Source organism: Pocillopora verrucosa, chromosome 7 (genome assembly GCF_036669915.1).
Source record: "Pocillopora verrucosa isolate sample1 chromosome 7, ASM3666991v2, whole genome shotgun sequence".
In the NCBI taxonomy this organism is placed as follows: Eukaryota; Metazoa; Cnidaria; class Anthozoa; order Scleractinia; family Pocilloporidae; genus Pocillopora; species Pocillopora verrucosa.
The window spans coordinates 24,561,789-24,586,340 of NC_089318.1; the positions used below are offsets into that span (position 1 = coordinate 24,561,789).

General features: G+C 37.9%; 5 protein-coding genes across 5 annotated transcripts; 2 read left to right on the forward strand and 3 right to left on the reverse strand.

Annotated features, from left to right (window-relative positions):
* The first annotated feature begins 131 nt into the window (after positions 1-131).
* On the forward strand, positions 132-8,143 carry LOC131792153 (contactin-3). The gene is made up of 8 exons (XM_059109526.2): positions 132-286; positions 2,370-2,675; positions 3,324-3,611; positions 4,155-4,457; positions 4,695-4,964; positions 5,813-6,091; positions 6,775-7,050; positions 7,607-8,143. Exons 1-8 carry the CDS (start codon positions 220-222, stop codon positions 7,723-7,725), a joined length of 1,908 nt encoding a protein of 635 aa, XP_058965509.2. The 5' UTR covers positions 132-219; the 3' UTR covers positions 7,726-8,143.
* Positions 8,144-10,190: 2,047 nt separating this feature from the next.
* On the forward strand, positions 10,191-11,499 carry LOC131792166 (E3 ubiquitin-protein ligase NRDP1-like). The gene has a single exon (XM_059109542.2). The coding sequence runs from the start codon at positions 10,305-10,307 to the stop codon at positions 11,211-11,213; it is 909 nt and encodes a 302-aa protein (XP_058965525.2). The 5' UTR covers positions 10,191-10,304; the 3' UTR covers positions 11,214-11,499.
* Positions 11,500-13,396: 1,897 nt separating this feature from the next.
* LOC136282267 (uncharacterized) lies at positions 13,397-15,859 on the reverse strand. The gene is made up of 2 exons (XM_066169645.1): positions 15,770-15,859; positions 13,397-15,645 (listed from the first exon to the last, which is right to left on the reverse strand). The coding sequence occupies exon 2, from the start codon at positions 15,568-15,570 to the stop codon at positions 14,395-14,397; it is 1,176 nt and encodes a 391-aa protein (XP_066025742.1). The 5' UTR covers positions 15,571-15,645; positions 15,770-15,859; the 3' UTR covers positions 13,397-14,394.
* A 1,069-nt stretch (positions 15,860-16,928) lies between these two features.
* Positions 16,929-21,430, reverse strand: LOC131792112 (zinc finger CCHC domain-containing protein 8-like). Its single transcript, XM_059109486.2, has 3 exons — positions 20,380-21,430; positions 19,034-19,222; positions 16,929-18,351 (listed from the first exon to the last, which is right to left on the reverse strand). The coding sequence occupies exons 1-3, from the start codon at positions 21,428-21,430 to the stop codon at positions 17,684-17,686; spliced, it is 1,908 nt and encodes a 635-aa protein (XP_058965469.2). The 3' UTR covers positions 16,929-17,683.
* A 600-nt stretch (positions 21,431-22,030) lies between these two features.
* Positions 22,031-24,551, reverse strand: LOC131792163 (uncharacterized). Its single transcript, XM_059109539.2, has 5 exons — positions 24,482-24,551; positions 24,373-24,409; positions 23,926-23,986; positions 23,627-23,694; positions 22,031-22,831 (listed from the first exon to the last, which is right to left on the reverse strand). Exons 1-5 carry the CDS (start codon positions 24,536-24,538, stop codon positions 22,695-22,697), a joined length of 360 nt encoding a protein of 119 aa, XP_058965522.1. The 5' UTR covers positions 24,539-24,551; the 3' UTR covers positions 22,031-22,694.
* Between the last annotated feature and the right edge of the window lies 1 nt (position 24,552).

The window sequence follows — 24,552 nt, forward strand, 5'->3', positions numbered from 1 at the left end:
CCCTTCTTACTGAAGTAAGCTCCTTAGTAATTCGCTTTCATTTCAATGGATATCCAAAAAGTCATTATTATCTAATTTTAATTTAGCAGCACGTAACAAATGTAAGGCATTTAAAACGGTGAGGTAAACCACAGAAGCTTTCGATCAAAAACATTTAGCGGGTTTACATTTATTGAGTTTCCTGAAAATTTTTAAAGCATAAGGCCGTTTGGAACTTTCATGGGTCCGTTTTGGAGTCAGATGAAAAGTTCAGACAGTTCTCTGTACCTTTGGCTCATTCTGTTGGGTAAGTACCAATTTGTTGTAAGAAACAGAGAAAGAAAAATGTCACAATAACTGCGCTCCGAGAATAGAACTCAATAAAACTTTCTGACCAATCCATCTTCACGTGGTCGTGGGCCTGGTAAAATGTGCACAAAATTGTTAAAGGAAATTCTATACCCATATGGTAACAGTGATTTTCTTCGAGAAGTAGGCAAGTGAAGTAATGGCATGACAACTAAGAAGTGCACCCTTATCAAAACAACGTTTCCATGAAGGAAAAAATCTAAGAGAAATTAAGCCTTTGTTGAAATGGACCACAATAAAGTTGAGGATCAAATATACTTTCACAAATGAGAGAATCTTTTGAGTAGAATTTTTCCAAAATGTTTTGAGATATTAAAAAGACATGTTTGCTACATTGCTTCCAAGGTTATAGCTCAATAATCATCCCGTGCACATTAACTCCGCCCCATCTGCGTCAAGAACTCGAATTGTTGGACAGAATATTATAACAAAAGATGCATTTTTTAGGCTTCGGCAAGCAGGTTTTTCAGTAGCAACACGGTTTACCCAGAAAACTTCAAAAGTTTTCGTTCTGTAAGGCTTTGAGCGTACGAAACGAGCGAAACGAGTTCGAAACGAGCTAGACGATTATCCTTTGTAAAAAGTTCATGAAATATTAAAAACTTTCCTAGATTTCGTCATTATATAGCTCTGATTTCAGGGGCCATAAAGGTCGGTAGGACATCTTAAAATAAAAGAGCTTAGCATATAGTTGACCGAAGCATATGACCAAGGCCAACCTGAATATGCTCTCGCGGGACAAATTTTTGGAATAAAATATTTCGCTTTGGAGTGAAGTTCACCTGCATGGCGTCTGCACATACCAAGGAATCGTTTACACGAGTAATAAGCAAATTATATTTGACAATGGTATGCGAATTCCAACTCAAGCACTTTCAATCCAATAAAATCACAATTTAATTTATTTTAGCCGCCACGGAAAACAAAACGATGAACACTGTGTCGGTCACCGGGAAGACCCATTAAAATGTAGTGAACAAAGTGACTCAGGATTATTTCGTGTAAACACATAAAAAACTTACCTGAAAAGAAAAAATCAGTTATTTTATTTTCTCGAGAATAAACAGGATTGTAAAGATTTCCGTATAACTCTAGATTATTCAAAGCTGTAGTTCCAAAGGCAATCTGTTTTTGCCATTGTTTTCTTTCTCCAAGAACTATAAGCATAATGAGATATAGAGCTGTGCGGAAATCTTGCCACACAATTAGATACGTTGAACAGTTTATAATTAAGTCAAATCCTCTATTGAAATATCGCAAAATGACAGTTGGGCGGCCTAAGCATCTACTAAAGAAGGAATGAAGACTTAAAACCATATAATCCCGAATACGCCTTTTTTAATCACTTTTGAGAGGAAAATCATTCGAAACATCCCAGTAATCCAGTCTGGCGCGATTTCATTTGTGCTCTTTCTCTGTTCATTGTGGACAACATCATTATCATTCATTATTATTATTTGAGTCCAACATCTTTCGGCTGAGGTTTCACTTGTTAAAATCTCAACTTCATGGCATTTTTTCTTTTTTTTTTGCTAAATTGTTTAGTGCCATTAATTTGTTTTGTTAAATCGTTTCACTGAAGTATTAATTCTCTGACGCTTCTATACTCAAGATTTTATTGACGAGTTTGAGTAATCTATTAATGACTTCAATAAAGGCAAGATTTTGACGCAGAAATTGCGGCTTTAAATGTTCTCGCTATCTGAAGGGTCTCCAGGGGTGATAGCTTTTACGGTTGACGGTTAATTTCTTTCCGCGTCGATCAAAAGAAAATATTTTACGGTTAACTTTCTTGACGATTTACAGTTGACTGTTAATCGCATTGAGACCCTCTGTCTAGGTCACTTATCTGTCATTGGAATTGTTCAATTTCCAGCTAGATCTGAAAAGCAGAAACACCAGAATTACTGTGACTTTATGACACAAGACACTCCAAATTCCTGTCCCCCCCTCCTCCCTCAAGCACATGCAAACAATCGCTAATAAAGGTTTTTTTTTCCCACTTTTCGATTCTTTTCTAGTGTTCTTTCCCATAGAGACACAGCCACTAAAAATACTATTGACTCCTCGCCGATCTTCACACTCAGTAAAGGTTGGTGAACATGTGACACTGATATGCACAACAGGGCCAAGTGTTAAAGCAACATACAAATGGCAGAATGATTTAGCTATAGGAACAGGAAAAGAGCCGAGTATGATAACAGGAAATGCTACATTGAAAATATGGAAGACAAAATTACATCACACTGGAGTCTACAGCTGTACAGAAACACGAAAGGGAGAAGAAATTCTACAACAAACCCGTTCGGTTTTGTTAACCATCGTAGGTAAGACTATTATTCTGTTACGATTTAAAGGTATTGTTTGTCTGGTAGGTTTAATGTCATTAGATGCATAACTTACACAAGTTTTCCTTTGTTCTATGGTAATCGAATCAATAAGAAACTGCACCTAACAAAGACCTTGTTAATAGAGCAGTTGCGTCCATTTTAACTTCTTTAAGCGAACAAAACCGCTTACTTTTTTTGCGAAGACCCCGAAGTTGTTCTGATAGCGAAAGCTAAAAGAAAATGGAAATCAAAGATATCCAGTTAATCACACTTTGAATTGACGATAGTCCTTGGGGTCGAGGCCCACGCATGAAAGCGAGACGAGTGTCAGCCAGTCCTGGATGGAACCCGAACCCTGATATCGTATGACCTATAGATCAACACGACACAAATAGTATAGGTTCTCCAAGCGTCAAACGTAACCAAAGATTTATATTGGAAGCTCCGATATGCTCACCTGGCGTGGGTTAGCGTTTATAAATGTGTAACAATGAACACTGACTGACTGCAATGTCAACACTACAAACCAAATATTCATAACATTTTCCAAACCAAACTTCTTCATACCACTAGCTTCTTCGCAGCACCTTGTGTGGAGAATGGCCAATTGACCTTAATTGTTATATACATTTTTTTTAATTTTAGACATGTGCCATGAGGCCACAATTACGATTCAACCCACCCTTGCAAGAATTTATTCCGAAGGAACAGACCTCACATTATACTGTGAGTGTTCTAGCAATTCTAATGAAAAGACCATAACATGGATCAAGAACGGTGCCAAAGTTACACCACATAACCGCCAGAGTATAACTTCGGACGGCAAAAAATTGATGCTCAAGAATGTAAAGTTTGCTGATAGTGGTAAATACGCTTGTAATGTTACAGTGGACAGGATGGTGACAGCGACATCAAAGGAACTTGAGCTTTGGGGTACGACCCACAACTTTTATAGGTGGAAGTGTATCTTTTCAAAAGACTAGTCATTTTACATTCACCAAAGAGAGGGGGGGGCGACTTTGGGGGTCACATGGTTTTCAGGGGAAACAGAGTGGGGGGAATCAGTCATCGCCGACAGATATAAAGGGAAACTAGAGAAAATGACTGCCAGTTAACCGTTTATACGAGGGGGTGGTGTTAAGTAGACAGGGACAGTAGAATTAAAGATTTCAAGAAACTCACGGTAACTGGTTTGACGCGCGACTAACACGCCTGCGCTCTGAGACATTTTAAAGTGGTTTTAACTAACTGTGCCTACATTATACCACTGTTGATATGCGTCTAGTTAATGTTCTATGACGCACGTGCTCATGAGCGCTTGTAATCTCCCCTTTGAGTAAAACTTTGCTAGAACGCATGATGATGAGGCTTAGACGGGTTAATTCATAAATATACCAAAGAATAAGAATTTGGAGAACACTGAATACCTTACTTACATGACGTGAAAATCACAATATGTCTTTTTTTCCTTTTCAGTGGGAAACAAACCAGAAATCACTGATTATCCACCGGAAGTAACGCAATTTAAATTGTGGACACAGTATATTTTTTTGACTTGCATAGCAGAGGGAGTACCATATCCACGAGTAAAGTGGTACTTCAATGGCGGACCTGATGAGTCGCAAATTCCTGTGCCAAACGACGGAACTAATTTCACGGTCTTTGACAACGGGACCATGGCAATAAGGGAATTCAGATCATATCATGTAGCTGTCTACAAGTGCATGGCTATTAATATCCTGGGGTCTACGAAGAGGATAATTCATATTCAAACCCCAAGTAAGTTTAACCCGCTGACAATGAAGGCGGCAGCGACGCGAAAGCGATTGGAGAGAGAGAGGAAGGGAGAGAGGGAGGGAGAGAGAGAGTGTGGAGCGAGTTCTCTAATCTGACCTAATCCTGGTGGAATGAGAGGTTACTCAAATACTTCCAAGAACAGTGTTCTATTTAAAGAGTCATGTGATTTCCGAGCAGTTTTTTATGTGTGCACTAATGTATTTAGTTTTTTGTGTGCAGTAAAAATAGAAGTACAAAGAAAAGTATCAGCAGCTGAGGGAAAGTCGTTCAATTGGCGCTGCACAGTCGAAGGTCTTCCAAAACCAAACGTCTACTGGGCGGATGCAAAGAGAAATGAAATAAGAGAAGGCACTCGATTCATAACAAGGTTTGCGGAGGAATTACGAATACAAAATGTACGCATGGGTGACTCTGGGCGGTACTATTGTGTCGCTTACCGTAATGAAACTCGTGAATCCAAATGGACTGAATTGAGGATGGACGTTTATGGTAAGTAGTGTTGAGAATGTCCAGCTATAGCACCTGTATCATTAAACAAGGGAAAAATAAAAAGTGCCACGTTATATTATGTAGCGTCAAGTCAAGTCAAGTCAAGTCGTATAATGAGATTATGATAAAGATGATAATAAATCATAATAATAATGATGATGATGATGATGATGATGATGATGATGATAAGATTGAGCTTAGCCTAAACTTCTAATGTTTTTTTCCCCTCCCATGATAGGGCCTGTACCCTAATGAGTTTGTTTTAAAACTCTCCGCATTCAAACCCTACTTTAAGGACCTTTGCGAAAATAAACTCTTAAAAAAAAAGAATTCATCCGGCAGTAGCGGCTGAAAGCAAAACGCGAACCCGAGGTCTGGGCTGGTCTTTTCATTTTTTTTTTTTTTTTTTTTTTTTTTTTTTTACCACGTAAAAATCATACATAGCCATCCAATATTTGATTAAAATAAACTATATAACTATAGCAGCCTCAGAATGCCTACCCAAAAACGCAAATACTGTATTCTTATCATTATTATTATCATTACTAAAATCATTACTATTTTGAAAAAAAGCATTATCTATTTTATATATCGCCTTGTCGGGTTACATCATTCCGTGTGAATTAATTTTTTTTTCAATCCATGACTCTGTCTTATCATGTATACTATTAGCATAGCATTTCTTGGCTCTTATTTCATAGCATTTCTTGGCTCTTATACGTCACAATAGAATTTCATCACAACCATCACAATGCATGTTTCTGGCGAGCCGGGGAGAAAATATAATCATTTCTTGCCTGAATATTTGAGACCAAATCATCAATTAAACTTCTTTCTTCTTCATTCAGAAAATGACAGCCTCACAATCAAGTCTTCTCCCAAGAATATAACACACGTGTTTACTGGAACAACGGTAACGCTTAGGTGTGAGTTTGACAGTAAAGCACCTTTTACCACCTGGTGGGGCATAAAAGGTTTGGAAGGGTTGCCAGATTACTATAGAATGAGAGATTATGGCTCCTGGTTAGAAATAGATGACGTGGGGGAGTCTGACAACAACGTTTATTACTGCCGCGCATCGAATGGTTTCAAAACCGTCACGGCTTACACTCATTTGTCAGTGTATAGTAAGTGGAGGACATGATTACTCAGCCTTATCAATTCACTATTGTCATTTTACCAAATAAGGTCACGAGAATGTGCAAAATATGCCACGGTATTACTCTGGGGAACAGGGCAAAAATACGAGACAACAAAATGGCTATACTGAACGATTCAAACTTTGATTTTCTTTTCCCTTTTTTAGGCTGAACTTTTAAAGAAAATAACTTTCAAGCGTAATAGATTCTTTGTTGGTCACAAAGAACACTTAAATGGTTACGTTGGTGTTGTTTCAGCTTGTTTTCGCCTTTTAAGTACTCTTTGTGGGATCGATACGATGCCCAGATAAGGCCTTAAGATGTATTTGGCAAACTAAAATCAAATACTAAAAAGTGAAACAATAGTGGAATAATAAATCCCTTAATCGATGTTTTAATATGTAATTCGAACGGACATTTTGTTCATAGCTCGTATTTTTCCGCGCCCCTTCGGGCTTCGGAAAAATACTGCTCAACTCGTAAAATATCCGAACTTATTATATATAAAACGATAAAAAAATGCGTATATATTCAGTGAAAGGTCCTGTTTTTGTCTTTTGTTTGAAAATTCATTATGCTTCGCTGTGGTGTTAAGTCAGAAAATTCGTCAGGTATTGATGAGTCGATTAAGTTAAAAATAAGCTGAAAAATCAATAAATTTCTGTCCTCAGAGTCTACGGAGTGGAAACCGAGCAACATAACAGTTTACGTCGGAGACTCAGTTTGGTTTCACTGTGATGCACGAAGGGTCCCTCGATTTCCATTCAAAGTCGCATGGTTTAAACGTGGACAGGGTAGTAAAATGCTCGACAAGAAAAGGTTCCGTGTTATTGCGAACGGTTCGATCCACATAACTGATATTCGGCTCAATGACGAAGGAAAGTATTTCTGTATTACCAACAAAAACTTCAAACAGACCTTTGGAACGCGGTATCTTCTAGTTAGAGGTAAACCCTGTCAGAGGTACTTTGGAATATTTCTTAATGTTACAAAAGAACCACTAAACTTCGTGCAAGGTGTCACTAGCCGTCTAAGAAATCCTTATGCAGGTAAATTTGGGATAGGTTTTATAAAAGTGGTTAGTTCAAATCAATAATAATAATGCAAAACAAGAGAGAAAAAGTGATCCCATTATATTCTCCTGCATGAGACCAAATAAGAACGTCAGGGCCAAGATTTTTGGGTCAACTGACTGCCGCGTATATCAGCAAATTATTTTTCGGTTGTTGACATTAAATATGGTCCTTCTAGTGAGAACGTTGGTACAAAATCAGGATCCGCTATTCAATTTTTTAAGTCGTAACACTTTTCTCCTCGGCACAAATAATGTTCAAACAAGCTAAACAAGAAACTTAGAATTTCAAAATTTAGATGAGCTGTTAAGTATTGGTCACGAAGTGAAAGTGGGCCACATCCATGACGGCTGGTATGGTAACCATTATAACAGACATTTACACACATCTTCAAAACTTTTTAATTCATATATCTTATTTACTTTTACAGAAAAACTCAACGGAACCAAAAAAACACCACATCAACTTACGGCTGCGTGCAAGAAATATCGAAGTCATTTTCCTGTAGTGATTTTCGTGGTAGTAGTGATTTATGCTGTACTTCTTTGACACGCGCAATCAAACATTCTTATTGTTTTTCTTTTATCGTTATTGTGGAAACAACAGCTGTCATTTAAATGTTGTTACGGCCACACCATAGAGAGTGGCCGACAGTGTGCTGCTTGTTGCTGTAATCATATCCCTCATGAGCTGAAATTTCAGTCTTCTTGAAATACAAATGTAATTATAGTTGGCCACGGAATCCTCTTTAAATGCTCAATAGTTACAGGTACTGTCCCACTCCGCGAGAATGTTGGAGATGAAGCACCGCCTTGTATTATTGTAAAATTCTGATAAAATTATTCACCGAGATCTTGTGGTGAAGGAAAAGAGCGTTCAACCAGCGGGGGTGATTTTTTTTTGACATAAAACATGATTTAGATTTGAAAAATTCAGGTCATCAGGCAATAAATGATAACAAAGCAAACGAGAAATGAAGTCTTTGATTGAGGAATCAGTGAATCAATGAATCAGTGACACTACCATGAAATCGATGAATTAAGCAACTTAGCACACTCCCTTAACCACTAAACTATACATCAACCCACTCACTAACCGACTAATTAATCACTCACTATGGAATGACTGATCAATTCACTGACCAGCGCCTTTCAACTGGTACAACGCTTAACGTTGCACTGGTTGAATAAAGAAGAGCGTTACATCATCTCTCATAGATTTCACCGGTTTTCGCTGGGCTGCTGTCTAAACGTGACACAGGCGTATGTTCAAAGACGCTCTTGGCCATTCATTCAATGACATTTGCGCCGACTACTCGAAATCTTCGCGCGCTTTTCCCTGCCCCAGTTAATAAAAAGAAAACTCGATGCACTGGCGAGTATATCAAAACATGATAAGTTTAAAGAAATGCGTAGTTTTCTGATGTTACTTATTAAAAGTGAACTGATTCATCCCGCCATGTTTAGCAAGTTTTTGGCTCAAAAAAAAAAACATTTGATCATTTAGTCTGATCGTCCATGTGAGAATAGTTTTGTAAAAGACTAATTTTGGTCGCACAGAGACAAACCTACGTATGCTGAGCAGAAGTAATCATTAGGGTCAAGTCATTAGAGTAACTCGACCCTGATGATGACTTATGTTCAGGCCGTTAAAACGTCAGGACCACACTAACCCAGAGGTCAGACTGAACGATCAACTATAGCCCGTGAGGGAGCCCTCCTGACTGCTGCTACACGAGCGCTGAAATCTTAGCCGTGAGAGGTCTCTAAGGGGTCTGGGTAAGGCAGATCCCTCACAATCCTTTAGCGCACCAACATATACCGTGAACATTGCTTATTTTCAATCGAACCCTGCCATAGCATATGGCCAGGGGATATCAAAAAAGGGACCCATTTAAACTTTGAATATATTTATTTTCCACATTATATGTATTAATGTTTACCGTAACTGATGCCAGCGATTTACAGAAAAGTTTGAAATAACTGCTGCCACCTTCGGTTGCAGATACATTAAAATTTATTTCTTCAGATAGGAAACTGATTGTGTCAAAGTGCACGAGTCAGAGAAATGAACACCGCGCGGCCAGAGAGAATGAAGTGCCTCTCTAGAAAAAAAAAAAAAGACCCTATATATAGCATGTGTAACGAAAATGTCCTGGCAGCTCGTCTCCACCATACTGGGTGAGAAGAGGAGAGACCGTGGGAACGAGGTTGTGTCATTATTTGAAGTCACTCAGGAGTAAAGTGAAAGCCGTTCAGTTAGTTTTGAGTAATAACCGAAAGACTTAAGTACTCCAAAACTGCTTGCAATACCCATTTTACCTGTTTCATCCCGTTTTCCATACGTATTTTTGGTTAAAACCTAGCAAAATTTTCGAGAGATGAGGGAGGCCTTGATGAGGAAATATAACCAAAATACGGTTGCCTTTTTAGAAAACAATGATTCAACAGGTTGATTCGAAAATTTGCATAATGTGGCACCGATGCAAATTGGAAATTGAAAGACTCGCTCATGGTCAGATCTTTTGATCCGATGTTCACGTTAACTAATAAAGATCCCAGTCAACAATATATTCTGAGTAATCCTAATTTAAAATATCCTGCCTTCTTTGATTTGATATTTGTCATTAGGTATCAATATCGTAACACTTTTCTGTAGGGGGTTTACGAAACAAAAGCAACAGGTCTATTATTAAGGAAACATTCGAAACAAAAAACTCGAGATGTTAATCACCTGAAAAAAATAGCAGATTTCATAAAGGAAGGATTAAAATTCGTAACTACTGAGAAATTCGATTGAAAAAATGGATCGTCAAATCTATTGAATGGAACAACGACAAGCTTTGAAATCTTCTGTTATTGTTGAAAATTTATGCTTGCTTGCGCGCAAAAGAAATATGATCAAATCACTCGCGCGCTCGTGTTTCGTTATGCAAATCCAAGATCTTTTGTTGTTGATGACAAATGACGTGTACAACTTTAACAAAACAATATTTTCTCAGCTGATGAACACGCAATAACACAACGGCAGCACCGCTTATTCTTGACGTCAACATCTAGAAAACTGAAGCCGTCGAAATTTTTAAATCCCTCGGCAGTTAAGGTAAACACAAGTTTAAGTAACTGACCATGGGTTACGGCCTAAACAAATTTGTGAACCACGTGGATCAAAATCTGCTTTGTAGTATTTGCGCCGGTGTTTTACAGGAAGCGGTTATAACACCTTGTGGACACTCGTTCTGTGATGAATGCTTGCATATATGGCTAAGCAGACCCAACACAACGACTTGTCCTTCTTGCCGCTCCGACGTTCCACCTTACGATGTCATTCCCGTGTTGGCGTTGAGAGGAGTCGTAGAGGGCCTGGCGGTACACTGTGATAATGATGAACACGGTTGTAAAATGGTTTTAAAACTGGAAAAACTACCAGCCCATTTACAAGAGTGCGAGTTTGCGTTGATTGAGTGCGGCGCGTGTGGGAAAAGCGTGAAACGGTTCGAGTTACCAGACCATCACGAAGAGTGTGAGATTATAAAAAATTTGGTTGCAAAACACAAGAAGACACAGAAAGAAGAACTCACCATCGATAACCTTACAAAACAGATTGCACTGCTGGAAGTGGATTTAAACAAGACTAAAACAGCTTTGAGAGAATCAGAGGGGGATGTGCGCCGGGTCAAACGGGAACTGAGAGAATTACAATTTCAGTTGGAGGTGAGAATGTCAGAGGAGCAAGAATTTGATCAAGACTGGGACCCGGAATATAACTATGGGTATTCTCCCTCAAGCATCGCCCAACTTGCTAGTTTGGTGTCTCGATATCTTTTGAACAAACCGTATTATGTTGACAGGAATCGCATTTTTAACGCGATCAAACGCTGTTATGATTACTACCACGGGTACGCTGGTTATTCACAAGATGTACACATGTTACTTGCTGCGAGTTATGCAAGTAATTGGTTCACGGAGAACCAACGATCAAACTTCGATTCGTGGCTGCAAAATCTTGCGCGAGCGCGGTTTTTGATTTCAAGCTAATGACTTGATCGCGAAAGATCGCTTTTGTTTTCAACGTCAGGCGATAAATTTGCATTTTTCCAGCATGACTTAAACATTGATATTGAAAATGTTCGCCGCATTTCATGTAATATTCCAGATCAAAGAAGTGCTGTCGTAAAACTTAAGGTTAATATTTGTTGTAAGATTTTTAAATTACTTAAAATCTTTGTCAAAGAGACTAATTAATCTGTGACAGCAGGTTGAACTAAGAGATCTTTACAAATTGTTCAAACAAGTGATATTGCGGCGGTTATGGATTGTTAATAAAGCGAAATGATGCGAAATTGTTTCCAAAACATGTATGTGAGTATTGTGTTCCTACAATGTCAAAACAAGAAAAGAATGAACGCCCGATAAATTTTGAATGAAAGGGAATTTTAGATATCGTTCTTAATGGAGTTTTAGCAAGTTCCGCCAATGATATTCCCATGCAAAATTTATTTGTGTTGAATCTTTCTAAGAAAACAAACAACTCCATAACCTGAGGCAGCCTAGTCTCTTTAGAAACGATCGCAGATCTCTGAAAAATCCACCGCTAAATTGATGAAAAAGGGAAATGAAATTAAAGTTTTCGATCAAATTGAATGAGATCCATTTCCCTCACACGTCCATTAAATTCAATTCCTTTTATCGAACGCGAAGAAAAAAACTTCATCTGAATAGCAATCAGGTCTACAGCTATTAAGCTGATAGGATTTTCTATACAATGAAGGAAAAAGAAAGAAAGAGTGATAAGAGTGTAATGTTTCACATAAGCTGGGCAAACTACTGTTCTCGCAGTCACTTTTCCTCGTGGCCAGCAAACGTGTGCTACTGACCAATATCAAAATTCGAACCGTATAAGTACAGCTAAAACTGCAAGTTCTTGAACAAGGAAAGACCTTTCATTGATAAGAATACTGTTTTATCCGATAATTAATCAGATAAACATATCTTTCAGCGGTAAAGAAGAGATTATTTGCAAATTCATAATCTCAACTTTAATACTCGTTTGTTCTTTCCTTAGAACAACCGTATCAGCTTCTGGTTTCCCTTATTTCCTCAATTCTTTATGTTAGCATATGATATTGTGTTTTCATCCTTGACCTTCTTTCGGGCTAATTCGTTTGTTTCCTTCGTGACCCTCATAACATGATAATTAAAAAATCCTATGATTTCTTCTAGAATGATTTGTTTGCGTATTAACAGGAAACTAATCTTCACTGTCGGGTTTTCGAGAAAGACTCCGAAAGAGAGGCCGCTCCTTTAAAGAACCGCTTCACCACAATTCTAGTATTAAAAAAAGACAAAACGGAAATAAGTTACTCAAATCGAGTCTTAACACTTAATTATAACTGACAGTATTTTGTAAACAAGCACAAGAAGAGACACTTGTATTCTTGCCTCTGAAGGTCACTTCACGCCAAACCCAACCTTTAACTCCCAAGATGTGATTACCAATTCTTCTAACTAGTTGCCTCCAATTGTCTTTCATGTTAGTTTAAAGATTTGGTTCTATGAAGATAATTGTTCTGTCCTTAGCTTTCCTTGATTCATTCAGTCTCCTATCCAAATGACTATGACTGTACCACCGACACAAATGGTTTAGGTGAGCTATTGTCTTCCAAGAAGATAATAGCTCACAGTATCTTTTTCAATATCATCCAAGAAGACACAAACCTTCAGATGCCCTAACTTCTCTGCTACGTACAGACAAAATGCCGGCAAATCAAGCCATGCACAAGGTATATGTATCATAACCATCCCGTGTACTACTAGCTTGTTCAGCCGCTTTGAATAACCTCCTAAATTTTTGAGACAAAATCAGGTTCAGATTTCATTGAGTTTTTCAAGGTGTCGCCGTGGTGAGTACTCTGTATCTTCACTCTTTGATCAATAATTACAATCCTATTATCTCGGCCAGAACCAGAACAATCTGGGGTCGTGGTCTTACAGGGTTTACCAGCACTCTATCCCACGATTCCACCTTAGGAAAGGGGTCTGGAGCGAGCATCTCGACCCTTGGAGTATAACAAGAATAGCTCACCGGGCGAGTTTGTACAAAGTGGGTTTCATTTTTGAGGGTTACGGTACAAATAGAACAGAAATTGGCGTAGCCTTGGCAAACATCAACAGCATTTTGTCTTCAGACACTCTACTTAAAATGTGACGACGACAGCAAATGGAGAGGTTTAAATCTCTTTAATTGGAGCGCTGTAGATTTTTTACAGGATTGCTCACGTCTACTGCATGTAAAGAAAATAAATCTTAAGCCGTCCTTCCACTATCTTTAAGAAACTAAAATACATATAGAGGAAAAACTAAAACTTGTTCCAATCTTGTTGACCTCCATTGATATCAAAAGGAGTTCGAATTGTTTACAATTGCGATTTATATAATTTGAAATGTGGCTCCAAACGAATACATGGGCTCAATCATCTCTTAGTGGTCTTTATTGGTTTAAAGGGCTTGTGCCAACTACTAGTTTATCTTTACATTTCAAAATCTGAACAACTGTTCCATGGATAAATCAAATAGTTCTAATCATAAGAAGTTATCAACTTTTGATTTTCATAATTTGAAATATTCAGCACATCATGGAATGAACAGACTTCAAATTCAGAACTGAAGATTTTTTGATCTGATGACACTAGGCCTCTATTTTCCTCACTCAATAGAATACTATGTGATGATTGCGGACCACTATTTATGGCAAATAAAAGTGCTACTGCAGACTACAAATAACACTAAAGTTTTAACTGTGGCTCTTGTGGGAATGCAAGATATCATATAAAATCAAGCATAACATCCCTTTCAGTTTAGCCTAGAAGTGCCATGACACATTAAGTTTACTTAACCAATCCTGACCCATATTTGAACCAGTAACCTGACGCTCACGGAAGACATAACATTTTTTTCAGCTCATATTTGAGTCACGTTTTACATATACATTGTACAGCAATGAAAAACTGTCCATGCCAACTTATTCTGAGCTGCACTAGCCTGGAAACTGATATCAATGTCATCATCATCATTATAAGCCTTATGACAATGTGTACACAAAATTTACCTTCAGTTAGTAGAAAGAGGAAGACCCTCTACAAGAACTCCAGGATTTAAAACTGAGGTACCCTCTGTATGTTCTTTGCTTGTGAAAGTCTTCATCAAATATCCATGCATGTTACCAGCTGCCTCCATGACCACCACCTCCACTACTTCCACCCCCACCAAACCCTGCACCACTGCCAAAGCTACCTCCCCCAACCATAGGTGACCTGACAAAAATGGGATCAGAAATAAAACTCCCTGTGTAACTGCTGCTGCCCCATCTGTCCACCATGGTGGGTGTAACAAATGATGGGTGCTGCAGCTGTAACATCATCAGTCGGAACTGAAGATCAGGGAGGAAGTTATCGGTATGGCAGGCACCACCTTCATCTTCACGTCTGTCAGCTGATTGGCGGCAGATTGGACAGGTTGCATGGTCTTCTAACCACTTGGTCAAGCAAGGTTCACAGTATTTGTGACCACAAACCAACAGCCTTGTTTTCGTTTCCGGCTGAAATTTCTCCAAGCAAATGGGACATGATTTGCTTTCATAAGTTTTTTGAGACTGTCTAGCTCTGTCTCTTTCGTCTTGAATTCTCTTCAGTTTTCTTTTACATCTTTTACGTTCTTGTTCTTGCTTAGGCCCAATGTACAGCCCAACACCAACAATAATGATCAACAGCACACAGAAGACGACATGACCATAGTTTGTTGAACGCTCGAGGACTTTACCGCTGAAAACTTCACCCATTCGGACAATGGCGAGTTCCACACCTTGATCGTAATCTTTCTTTAGCATGTATGGCTTCATTTCCTCAATGATAATATCAATCTGGTCATCGGATAACAACTCCATGGCTCTTTTTCCTGTGGAGACATACAGTTGACGATCTAAAATGGAAATCAGCAACATTACTCCGTCATCACATCCCGCGTGGCCGACACCCCAGCTGTAATGTAAATGTTTGGCAAACGTCTTCGCTGTTTCTTCGACAGGTTCACCAGGAATGGCACTCATTCGGTTTAAAACTACAACGCCAATTTGAAATCCAGGTTCCTTATCGTTACTGCACCCTGAAGCAGTATTTTTAACAATTGAATACAACAACTCTTCAATCATATCGGCAGCCTCGTAGCTGAGAATATTCTCTGGATCACAGATCCAGGAAACCTTTCCTCTGCGACCACAAGCTTTTACATCTCTCGTAGGATCCGGAAAATCCTGCGCGTACCATTCTCTAGTTGCCTCTCCTTGAAGGAAACAGAAAGCTGCAAAAATAACCAGGAACATAGCTGATACGCTCGCCATCCTAACGATTTTCTTGGATTATGGCGGCTTAAACACTGAAAAATTCGTATCACAGACAGTGACGTTCAAACTCTCCTAGAGGGGAAAGAAGAAAACCGAAGGTTACTTATTCAGTGGCTTTAATAATGGCATTTCTCTCGGCTGAGAACGAAAATCGACAAGGCCGAAAGAATTGCCACAGGCCGATTTGGCCTTTTACCTGAAAGATTTCTTCTGTCAGTAAGGACGAAGTCGATGATTGAGAATTTTGTCAAATACGCCCAAAATTGCTTGTGTAAGCATGATTCACGCATCATTACCCACTGCGCGTTTTATTCGGGAATCGTCGATTCCTTTATTTTCATTTAACAATAAAGTCGGCTTTTCTTGTCATGTCTATTGTATTTATTTGTTTAAAAAAATAATACATGGTTGCTTGCAGATATGGAATTTCTCTTCTCGTGCTCAACTCGACATCTCACTCGTTCGTTGCGCTCACTCGTGAGCTATCGAGTTAAACACTCGGGGAGAAATTCTATATCTACTCGCCATTATATCCTCGCTAAGTGGTAACTACGGCTCGTGCTTGTGTTTGTCACGACGCATCCCATCGCTATTTTTGTGGCTAAATTAATCACGCAAACCCCCCTCCGGGCAGTCATTCAATAAGTTTAGTTAACCAGCAAATATGTAATGAGATGTATTCTTTAGGTAAATCATACATGTGTGGCTGTTGTTTTTCTTCGATTGAATTTGAGATCAGAGCGGTTTTCATAGTTACTCGGCGGTTTACCTGCTCCAGTATGGCAAGCCGATTGTAGCAATATTCAATAGCCCTTTTTACAGTTCCCAGGGCTATATTGAATTAGTAGCCGCGCAAACACGATAGCGAGGCTGCCGGTGACCCGCGTATTACAAAAACAGTAAATACAGCTGATTGGAGAAGTCTTTCGTGGTTCAATCGCTTCTAAAATGGTGCTAGTTTATAAGGATATGCAGATTACAACGCTAGAATATATCCAGAAGTTAAAAGTGAAGGATTTAAGGGAAATTTTGCGTTCTAATTCGGAAGCGACGGGCGGAATAAAAGCAGATTTGGTCTACGCGATACTCATGCGACACGTGCTTCGACCGGGTGAGTATCAGCAGCAAAGGAACGATAATACTGCTCAAGATCACCAGAATACAACGGAAAATAGTGGTGACTTCCAGTACGATGAAACTTTAAGACGAACCTCTGCTCTCGGATGGTCCACTGATTTACGTCAGCTTTTTTGAGGGTTACGGTACAAATAGAACAGAAATTGGCGTAGCCTTGGCAAACGTCAACAGCATTTTGTCTTCAGACACTCTACTTAAAATATGACGACGACAGCAAATGGAGAGGTTTAAATCTCTTTAATTGGAGCGCTGTAGATTTTTTACAGGATTGCTCACGTCTACTGCATGTAAAGAAAATAAATCTTAAGCCGTCCTTCCACTATCTTTAAGAAACTAAAATACATATAGAGGAAAAACTAAAACTTGTTCCAATCTTGTTGACCTCCATTGATATCAAAAGGAGTTCGAATTGTTTACAATTGCGATTTATATAATTTGAAATGTGGCTCCAAACGAATACATGGGCTCAATCATCTCTTAGTGGTCTTTATTGGTTTAAAGGGCTTGTGCCAACTACTAGTTTGCAACCTTAAAATTGGAGATAAATATACAAGACTGTTGGCTATTAATTAAAGAGCCCAAACACTTAAGTGGTACAACTTCCTCTTTCAGTTTCTATGATTCAATTTGCATTTTGTAAAATTTGAAAACTTCAAGGTAGGATTTTGTGTTTTAAGGCGCTTGGCATAACATGGGAAAGAGATACGCGACATAACAAATTTCAACTGCCTACTAAAATAGTTCATGCTCTCAGATCTGAGTGGTGATAAAAAATGACTAAAACGCTACTAATTTTGACATATCAACTCCACTGGAGATAACAAACCCAAATAACTAGTTTCAACTAAAAATTTAAAATTCCTCAAATAAGAGGAAAGTCCATTTTTAATCACCTGGTAACAATAACTGACCATAAAACGTTAGTGAGGGGAAAATGTTTCTTTCTTCTCTGACAGGAAGTCCATTAACAGATTTATTTTGCAGTGTTTTTCTTTCCAAGAAGTTTCCTGAGCCTTTCATATCGCCCTGATACTGGTTGAAGATTGCCATAGATTGGGTCTAGCCACATGACTCTGTCCTCAAAACTCATTTTCTGCAACACAGTGCTGTTGGTGTAGAATCTTGAAAGAGCATCCAAAGGCAGCAGTACAGACGGTCTAGGGGGAGGAGACAGCTTAGGCTGTGTTTCTGACACAGAATCTAAAGGTTCTCCCAGCCACCAGCCAGGTATCACCTTAGGATAATCATCAACAACTTCCTCCTCATTCCCCTTGTCCTCAACCTCATCCTCATCAACAAGCTCCCCCTCCCCCTCCTCATCAGAGACAACTTCTCCTTCTTCCACACTCCTCCTGACCTTCTTTCTTATCTTCTTAGGTTCACTATTGATAGAATCACTGCTTGCTTCTCCGTGTAGTTCTTTCAAGGCAAAATGAGTGGGTTTGCTTTCAGAGTATTTCCTGTAATGCTGGAGAAGTTCTTGTTCCTGTGATCCATACTGAACACCAGGGTGGGAGGGAGAATAGCCACCACTGTTATCCACACCAACATCTCCTTGTGTGTCATACTTTGTTCTCTTGGCGGCAGCAGGATTATGTGGTGGGACTGTTGAGCCCAGCTCTATTGAAGGATTAGCACCACCTAACACAAACAGAAAACAGTTTTTGAACAAAATAAACTTTTAAATGACCTTACAAAAATAATTTACAAAATAATTTGATGAAGTCAATTTAATATTGATAAATATTAAGTATTACATTAACTCAGTCCAAGACATGCAATAATTTTTGTTTTCATATGTCAGAACTGAATGACTGAAAAATCAGATCTTCCTCATCACATAGTAACAAAACCGTTAAAGTTGCTGAAAACGCTTTGATGGTGTCAAAAATTACACCAGTAGAAAACTGAAAGAAGATAAAAATTCTTAAATTTTTGTTTAACACATACCTAAAATTTATTCAAGAGTTTATCTTCTATTTTCCTTCAAATTACCAGACTTACATTCCAGCCATGAAATTGGTTTAGTGATGCTTATCCTCAGGGAAGTTCCTTCTCATTCATACAAATTATTTTATAATTTCACCAAATACCTTACACAATTTTGAGAATTTTTGTCACTAACTGTAAACAATCCTACTCATGAGCCAATTGGCAAACACTGCGGAAGACTTATCTTGATTTAGTAGCATAAGGTGACTATGTGGCATGCTTAAAAGGAGAATTTCATAACATACACAACACACTTGTACAGGAAACTAACATTCTTTCCTTCTAATTATTATACTATGAACATATTAAAAGTCACTTAGTATAATCTAACCATCTTCATCAACATCCATGTCCTGCTCTTCCTGATCCTGTTTCTCTCTCTTTCGTTTCCTGTCACTGCCCGAAGCAGCAGAGTTTGATGACATTCCTCTCATGTGCACATACTTTGCCACTAAATTATCAATCTGCTGATGAGGGAGCATTGGAGGAGCTCTTAGCTCAGCACTCTTGTCTCTAACACCTGAAAATTACAATCAATCCTTTGACTCCCACAAGTGATTAACTTATAATTATTTCTCCTGATAATATTGAATGGAGAGATATGATCCAGCAAACAGGTGAAGAGGAAATTTGAAACTTATTTGGCAGAAGTTTATCTTGATTTAATACCCAATTCTTGTGACTATTTTACAAAGAAATGTGTAGCAACTGAGGGGGAGGGGGGGGCCCCTAAAAATCAGATCTTAGGAATAAAACGATTAAATTTTTTAGTTCAAATGTGAGCAATAATCAATGATCCATCATTTCATGATTCGTTTTTTTTTCCCTTCCCAGGTAGACACAGGGTTGATGTTAGGCTTGTAAAGGGTGAGATCTAATTGTATTAAATGTAACATTGTGTATCTGTCAAGAAATGCACTACTTGAAAATAATGGAATTGGAAAAGTAACTTGTTGATTGCATTTTCCAAATAAAGTCACATATCCATTTAGGCAGGAAAGACCTTTTATTTCATAAAATTTGCAGAACAAGGTGTAATGTAACCTTGTGCATTTGCCAAGAAATATAGTACTTGAAAATAATGGAATTGGAAAAGGAACACGATTGTATTTTCCAAATAAAGTCACATATCCATTTAGGCAGGAAAGACCATTTTTTCATAAAAATTGCAGAACAAGGACAGCTTTTTGAACATGTATCATTTCCCTAAAATGTAAGTTGACTTTATAGGTAAATATCAAGGAAAATGTTAACCAAAATTCATGTCCATGGCATTGAAGCTTATTATAACAATTCAATACAAGCACAAATTTCGGTAGAAATGTATGGTTACAAAATTCCTCTTTGTTTTTCTGTTTGGGAAATTAATAGTGACAAACAATGAACAGAACTGTGGATACTTGAATAACCCTGAATGGAGAACTCAAGCCACAAAATTTTTCAATTATTTTTCTTATGCCCTGCTTCTTTTTTTCCTTTATTTTTTTTTGGCAAGTAATCATGGGAAATTTATACATTTGTGTCCATGGCTACAGCCTTACCTCACAATTCTTTTATAAGCAACTGACAAAAGCCAGGAATAATGAAACTGACACTACCCACAAGACTTTGATGAACCTAAGGAGCACTTTTTTCACATTTTCTGTATGACATAAATTTATTCAGGTACAAACTCACCTTCTGGTATGGGTGTATTAAAACCTGGGTATTCAATAAAAGAACTTCTAAAGTGTTCCTCATTCTTTTGTTCATCTTGGTCCTCAATATAATCATTTATACTGCCATCACCATCATAAATAAGCAAACTTGGTTTTGTGGCCTTGGGTAAATACCCTGGTGGATAACCCAAATGTCTCATTCGATAGATGTATGGTGGCAAATCTTGCTCATTAATTCCAAGTGCTTCCCTGAGTTCGTCAGAAATCACCCCTGGTTTGAATCTTCCAAAGCGTTTCATTGCTGAATCATCAAAGTGGTATCTAGTTTTAGAGTTTACTGGTGAAGCAAACTTATTGAGAAATTCTCGCCTGTTTGCATTGATTCTTTGCATGTCATGTGTCTCAGTGCAATCTTGGAGAGAGTGTCCAGGATTTCCACAATTGAAACAACAACTCCGACTTTTTAGCCTCACTTTTGGTGTTTGATCTGGAGCCAAAACTCGAAAATAAACTTGTTCGTATTGAGGAATGGTCCAGCCATCACTAATTTGAGGATTTAAATCGACCAAAGGCAGCCCACAGCAGTCTATGCAATATTCATCGTAGTACTGCAAAGAACTAATGATGGAAAAAGGTTGGCTACAACCATTGTCCCTGGCTAACTTGCCCACTTCACAATTTGTGTCACAGATGGACGGTGGAAAATTTTGGCTTCCAAACGACTCCCTCTCATTAATGTCGTCGGTTCGTCGTTGTAAAGTTTGAATGAATTCTTCAACCTTTTCTCTGGATCTGATCGAAGTCTTGTTATCGAAAAAAATCCCCTGAAATAAAGGAGAATGACGATCTTGTTGTCCGCCTGTAGTACTACATTTCAACTTCCACACACCGATCAGAGATTTCAAAGCATTCTTTAATCGTATGTTTTCTTGCTGTAAGGAGTTCCGAGGAATTTTACCAGGGCAATCATGCCTCTCTTCCGATGGTCTCGTTGTTTCCTTTTCTGCCTCAAATTCTGTAAAAAGAAGCTCTTCGTCGAAGCACGCATCTTCCGTAACTTCTTCCGCCATTTTGGAGAAACACTAGTTACCAGTCTGCTGACCGAGTAAACAGATAGCAATGATGATATATTCATTAAATTTTGCGACAGCGGTAACAGCCATCTTGCCGCAATGTTATCCATCCATGAAAGCATTTGAAAGACTGAAATTCAATTGTGCCATATGGGCTCCTCATTTTCAGAGGTTTAGAAATGAATTAATCGCCAGAGTACATGTGGAGGGCACAACAGACCCATGTGGCTCTCACTGCTCTTTGTTCCCCAGAATAATCACCCTTGTATTTCTTTTCATCAATTGATGATTCCTACTAGTGAGAAAGTGGAGGATGATAAACAAAGATTGTGAAAATTATTTTGGACTTTGAATCAGTTCTCCTAGCTAGTGACCCATGGAAGGCAATACTGATTGAATAAAACATGACTCTCAACACATGCACATATGAGCTAGGAGTCACCCTCACAAGAGGAATGGTCTCTTGATTTTTTTTCTCTCCCCATGCATATTTTTTCATGTTCTCAAAGATTAGCTCCTGCTTCACCAACACTAACTGATGACACACTGCATGAACACTGAGTGGGAAAGTTTCATGTTATCAACAGGGACAGAAAGTAGTTTATAAAAGAAATATTTGTTTATTTCAGTCAAAGTAATAGTAAGTGCACTTACACAGATGCATACATGTATCCCATGCAGTCCTAACTGACATCAAACACTATTCTTAATCTGATCCCATACCTCAGCATATCATTAAAATGACTGTAGAACTTGTTAGTTATCAGTGAAACAAAAGATAGGAAAAATGGCAATGTGAGTAAGAAATAACAGATCACATTTTAAAGAACAGAGTTTTTCTGAGAAGTTCATTTATTCTTCTACAAACAAAGTCTTAAAAATTGGATTGGAAAAATGATCACCACAACAGATTTGATTCAATAAATCAAACAAATTGGTTCAAGTTTTCTGATTTTTAGTAATTCAAATATTAATTCAAATTCGAAAAGAAATGTGAAGAAAAATTTATTCTTAAATGTAACATCAATTCACAGGAAAAAATCATGACAATAATTTAAATCCAAAAAGAAAGAAATGTAAAGAAATATTTACTGCTAAATGTTAACTCAGTTCACAGGAAAAAATATAAACAAACAAACAATATTGTTCCTCAGTTCACAGAATATTTAATATTTGATGTAAAAAGTTCTTGCAGTTACTGATAAAAAGTAATGAGCAGGGAGCAGTTTCCAAAGGCATCATTCAGTATCCCCCCCATATGTCATGTGACCCCTAAATAAGGATCATCTTCACCCTGAGACCAAGTATCACCATCATCATCACCAAGGTTACCATCCAAAGCATCAACTCCATCACTCCCTCCATCGATTGAGAGGGGACAAGCCTTGGGAACAGCACCTGTTGATAGAAAAAACAACTACTTATTAAAGGGTAATTTAGTATTATCAACTAAGTTGATTATGTAAAATTACCGCCTTAAGGGTTTTCAAAGCTCACATTTTGAGTGTTAGCCCTTTATCAGAGCAAATAATTCCTGTGATTCACTCTGATTAAGGGCTAACGCCCTAAACAGCTTTGAAATCCCTTACAGTGATCAGTCTTAGTTATCAACTTAGTTGATAATACTAAATTACCCTATTGTACTCTCCCACTGATGCAGCACCACAGTTACCTATTAAATAAGTTTACCTATTAAAGTTTCTTCATTTTATTACTTACTTTTTAGGTTACAAGTTATTCAAGAAATAACATAGTGTGGACATGCAGATTGCTGAATTACAGATATAACTGTAAAAGGGATGAAGTGCACTCAAGAGTTCATTACTGACATTGTCAGCTGGCAGCTCACAGCATGAACCTGGTGTTGACATAATTCTCCCAAAGGCATTATATGGTGAGAAGAACAAAACTTAAATTCAATTTTGGCAAAATACCTCTTCTTAAGACATATTAATTCACATTCAAGCAATGTTGTGATGAAATTATAGGTGAAAATTTCAAGTTTATTCACATGTTTAAGTGTCCATGGGTGCCTACCTCTTTATAGAAAGCTTTTATCACTTACTTATGTATTAACCCAAGGAATACAGCTGTGGCTAGCATTCCAAAGTTCCTTTTGGATGTGACAGCTAAAAGCTGGCTTTGAAGACATCACAGAACAGTACACAAAACAAGGAATTATGCTGTACTTACAGACAAAGGACACTGGTGCAAATCTTTTGTTAAAACTAATCCTGGATGACATTCCTGAACCTCTTATCCTTTAGAGAAATCAATTCAAATTAATGCAATTAATGCACTTCAAGCAGTGATATCAGATCACTGGGACCAAAAATTGCTTTGGGTTAGGGTTCCGTAAGTTATGTAATCCTTCAAAATCTCTGAGGTTTAAAGATATTTCAAGCCAACAAATTATGTTGATTTAAAGATTTTATAATCATCTCAATTGTTCAGGTCTTCTTGAATTACATTTTAATCCCAACTGTACTTACAATCCACTGTCAGTGCTGAGGAATGACTTCAGGAGTGGTGATGACACACTGCAACTTGATTCTGATATAAATAAATAAATAAATGAAACGAAAAAAATACCGACAACTTATTCTACTAGATTACAGTATACACTACCCAAAGTTCAAACATTAGAAAATTCATTGCAACCTTTGAGCATTAAAAAAGTATACAAACGTAAAATGTAAACAATATCATGACTGTATGATATGACCAGCCATTAGTTTAAAGATTATTATAAAGTACACCGACAGAGATTAGCTTGAAAGATTAAACACTGGAACACTCTGAGCAGATTCATGGGAAATACATTCTTTCTGTAAGTAAAAGTTTAAAGAAAATCGTTATCGAGGGGATAATGAATACGATTACCGGTATGCCTAAGAGAACATGTGTTGCGGTGGTGATCACATAAGTTTTATACTCACTTTGAGAAACATTTTTCACGACGTAGGAGGACAAATGCTGTAAGAGATGTGAAAATAAAGGTTAGCATTTATAGTTAATGGATCAGACTGGTCTTTTAACATCGATCACCTTTGTTGCAGATGTTGAACGAGTCAGGGAACGCAAACAACGTGCTGCAGCCGCCATTTTGAATTTACCGC

What these genes read in the sequence shown, in the direction of transcription:
- LOC136282267 (XM_066169645.1), bottom strand. Translation starts at nt 15,570, where the DNA reads ATGGCGAGCGTATCAGCTATGTTCCTGGTTATTTTTGCAGCTTTCTGT.
- LOC131792166 (XM_059109542.2), top strand. Translation starts at nt 10,305, where the DNA reads ATGGGTTACGGCCTAAACAAATTTGTGAACCACGTGGATCAAAATCTG.
- LOC131792163 (XM_059109539.2), bottom strand. Translation starts at nt 24,538, where the DNA reads ATGGCGGCTGCAGCACGTTGTTTGCGTTCCCTGACTCGTTCAACATCT. An exon ending in GTTCAACATCTGCAACAAAG is followed by an intron (nt 24,410 to 24,481) that starts GTGATCGATGTT and finishes CATCTCTTACAG; the next exon opens with CATTTGTCCTCCTACGTCGT. An exon ending in CGTGAAAAATGTTTCTCAAA is followed by an intron (nt 23,987 to 24,372) that starts GTGAGTATAAAA and finishes TATTTATATCAG; the next exon opens with AATCAAGTTGCAGTGTGTCA.
- LOC131792112 (XM_059109486.2), bottom strand. Translation starts at nt 21,430, where the DNA reads ATGGCGGAAGAAGTTACGGAAGATGCGTGCTTCGACGAAGAGCTTCTT. An exon ending in TAATACACCCATACCAGAAG is followed by an intron (nt 19,223 to 20,379) that starts GTGAGTTTGTAC and finishes TGTAATTTTCAG; the next exon opens with GTGTTAGAGACAAGAGTGCT. An exon ending in CATGGATGTTGATGAAGATG is followed by an intron (nt 18,352 to 19,033) that starts GTTAGATTATAC and finishes TGTTTGTGTTAG; the next exon opens with GTGGTGCTAATCCTTCAATA.
- LOC131792153 (XM_059109526.2), top strand. Translation starts at nt 220, where the DNA reads ATGGGTCCGTTTTGGAGTCAGATGAAAAGTTCAGACAGTTCTCTGTAC. An exon ending in CCTTTGGCTCATTCTGTTGG is followed by an intron (nt 287 to 2,369) that starts GTAAGTACCAAT and finishes ATTCTTTTCTAG; the next exon opens with TGTTCTTTCCCATAGAGACA. An exon ending in GGTTTTGTTAACCATCGTAG is followed by an intron (nt 2,676 to 3,323) that starts GTAAGACTATTA and finishes TTTTAATTTTAG; the next exon opens with ACATGTGCCATGAGGCCACA.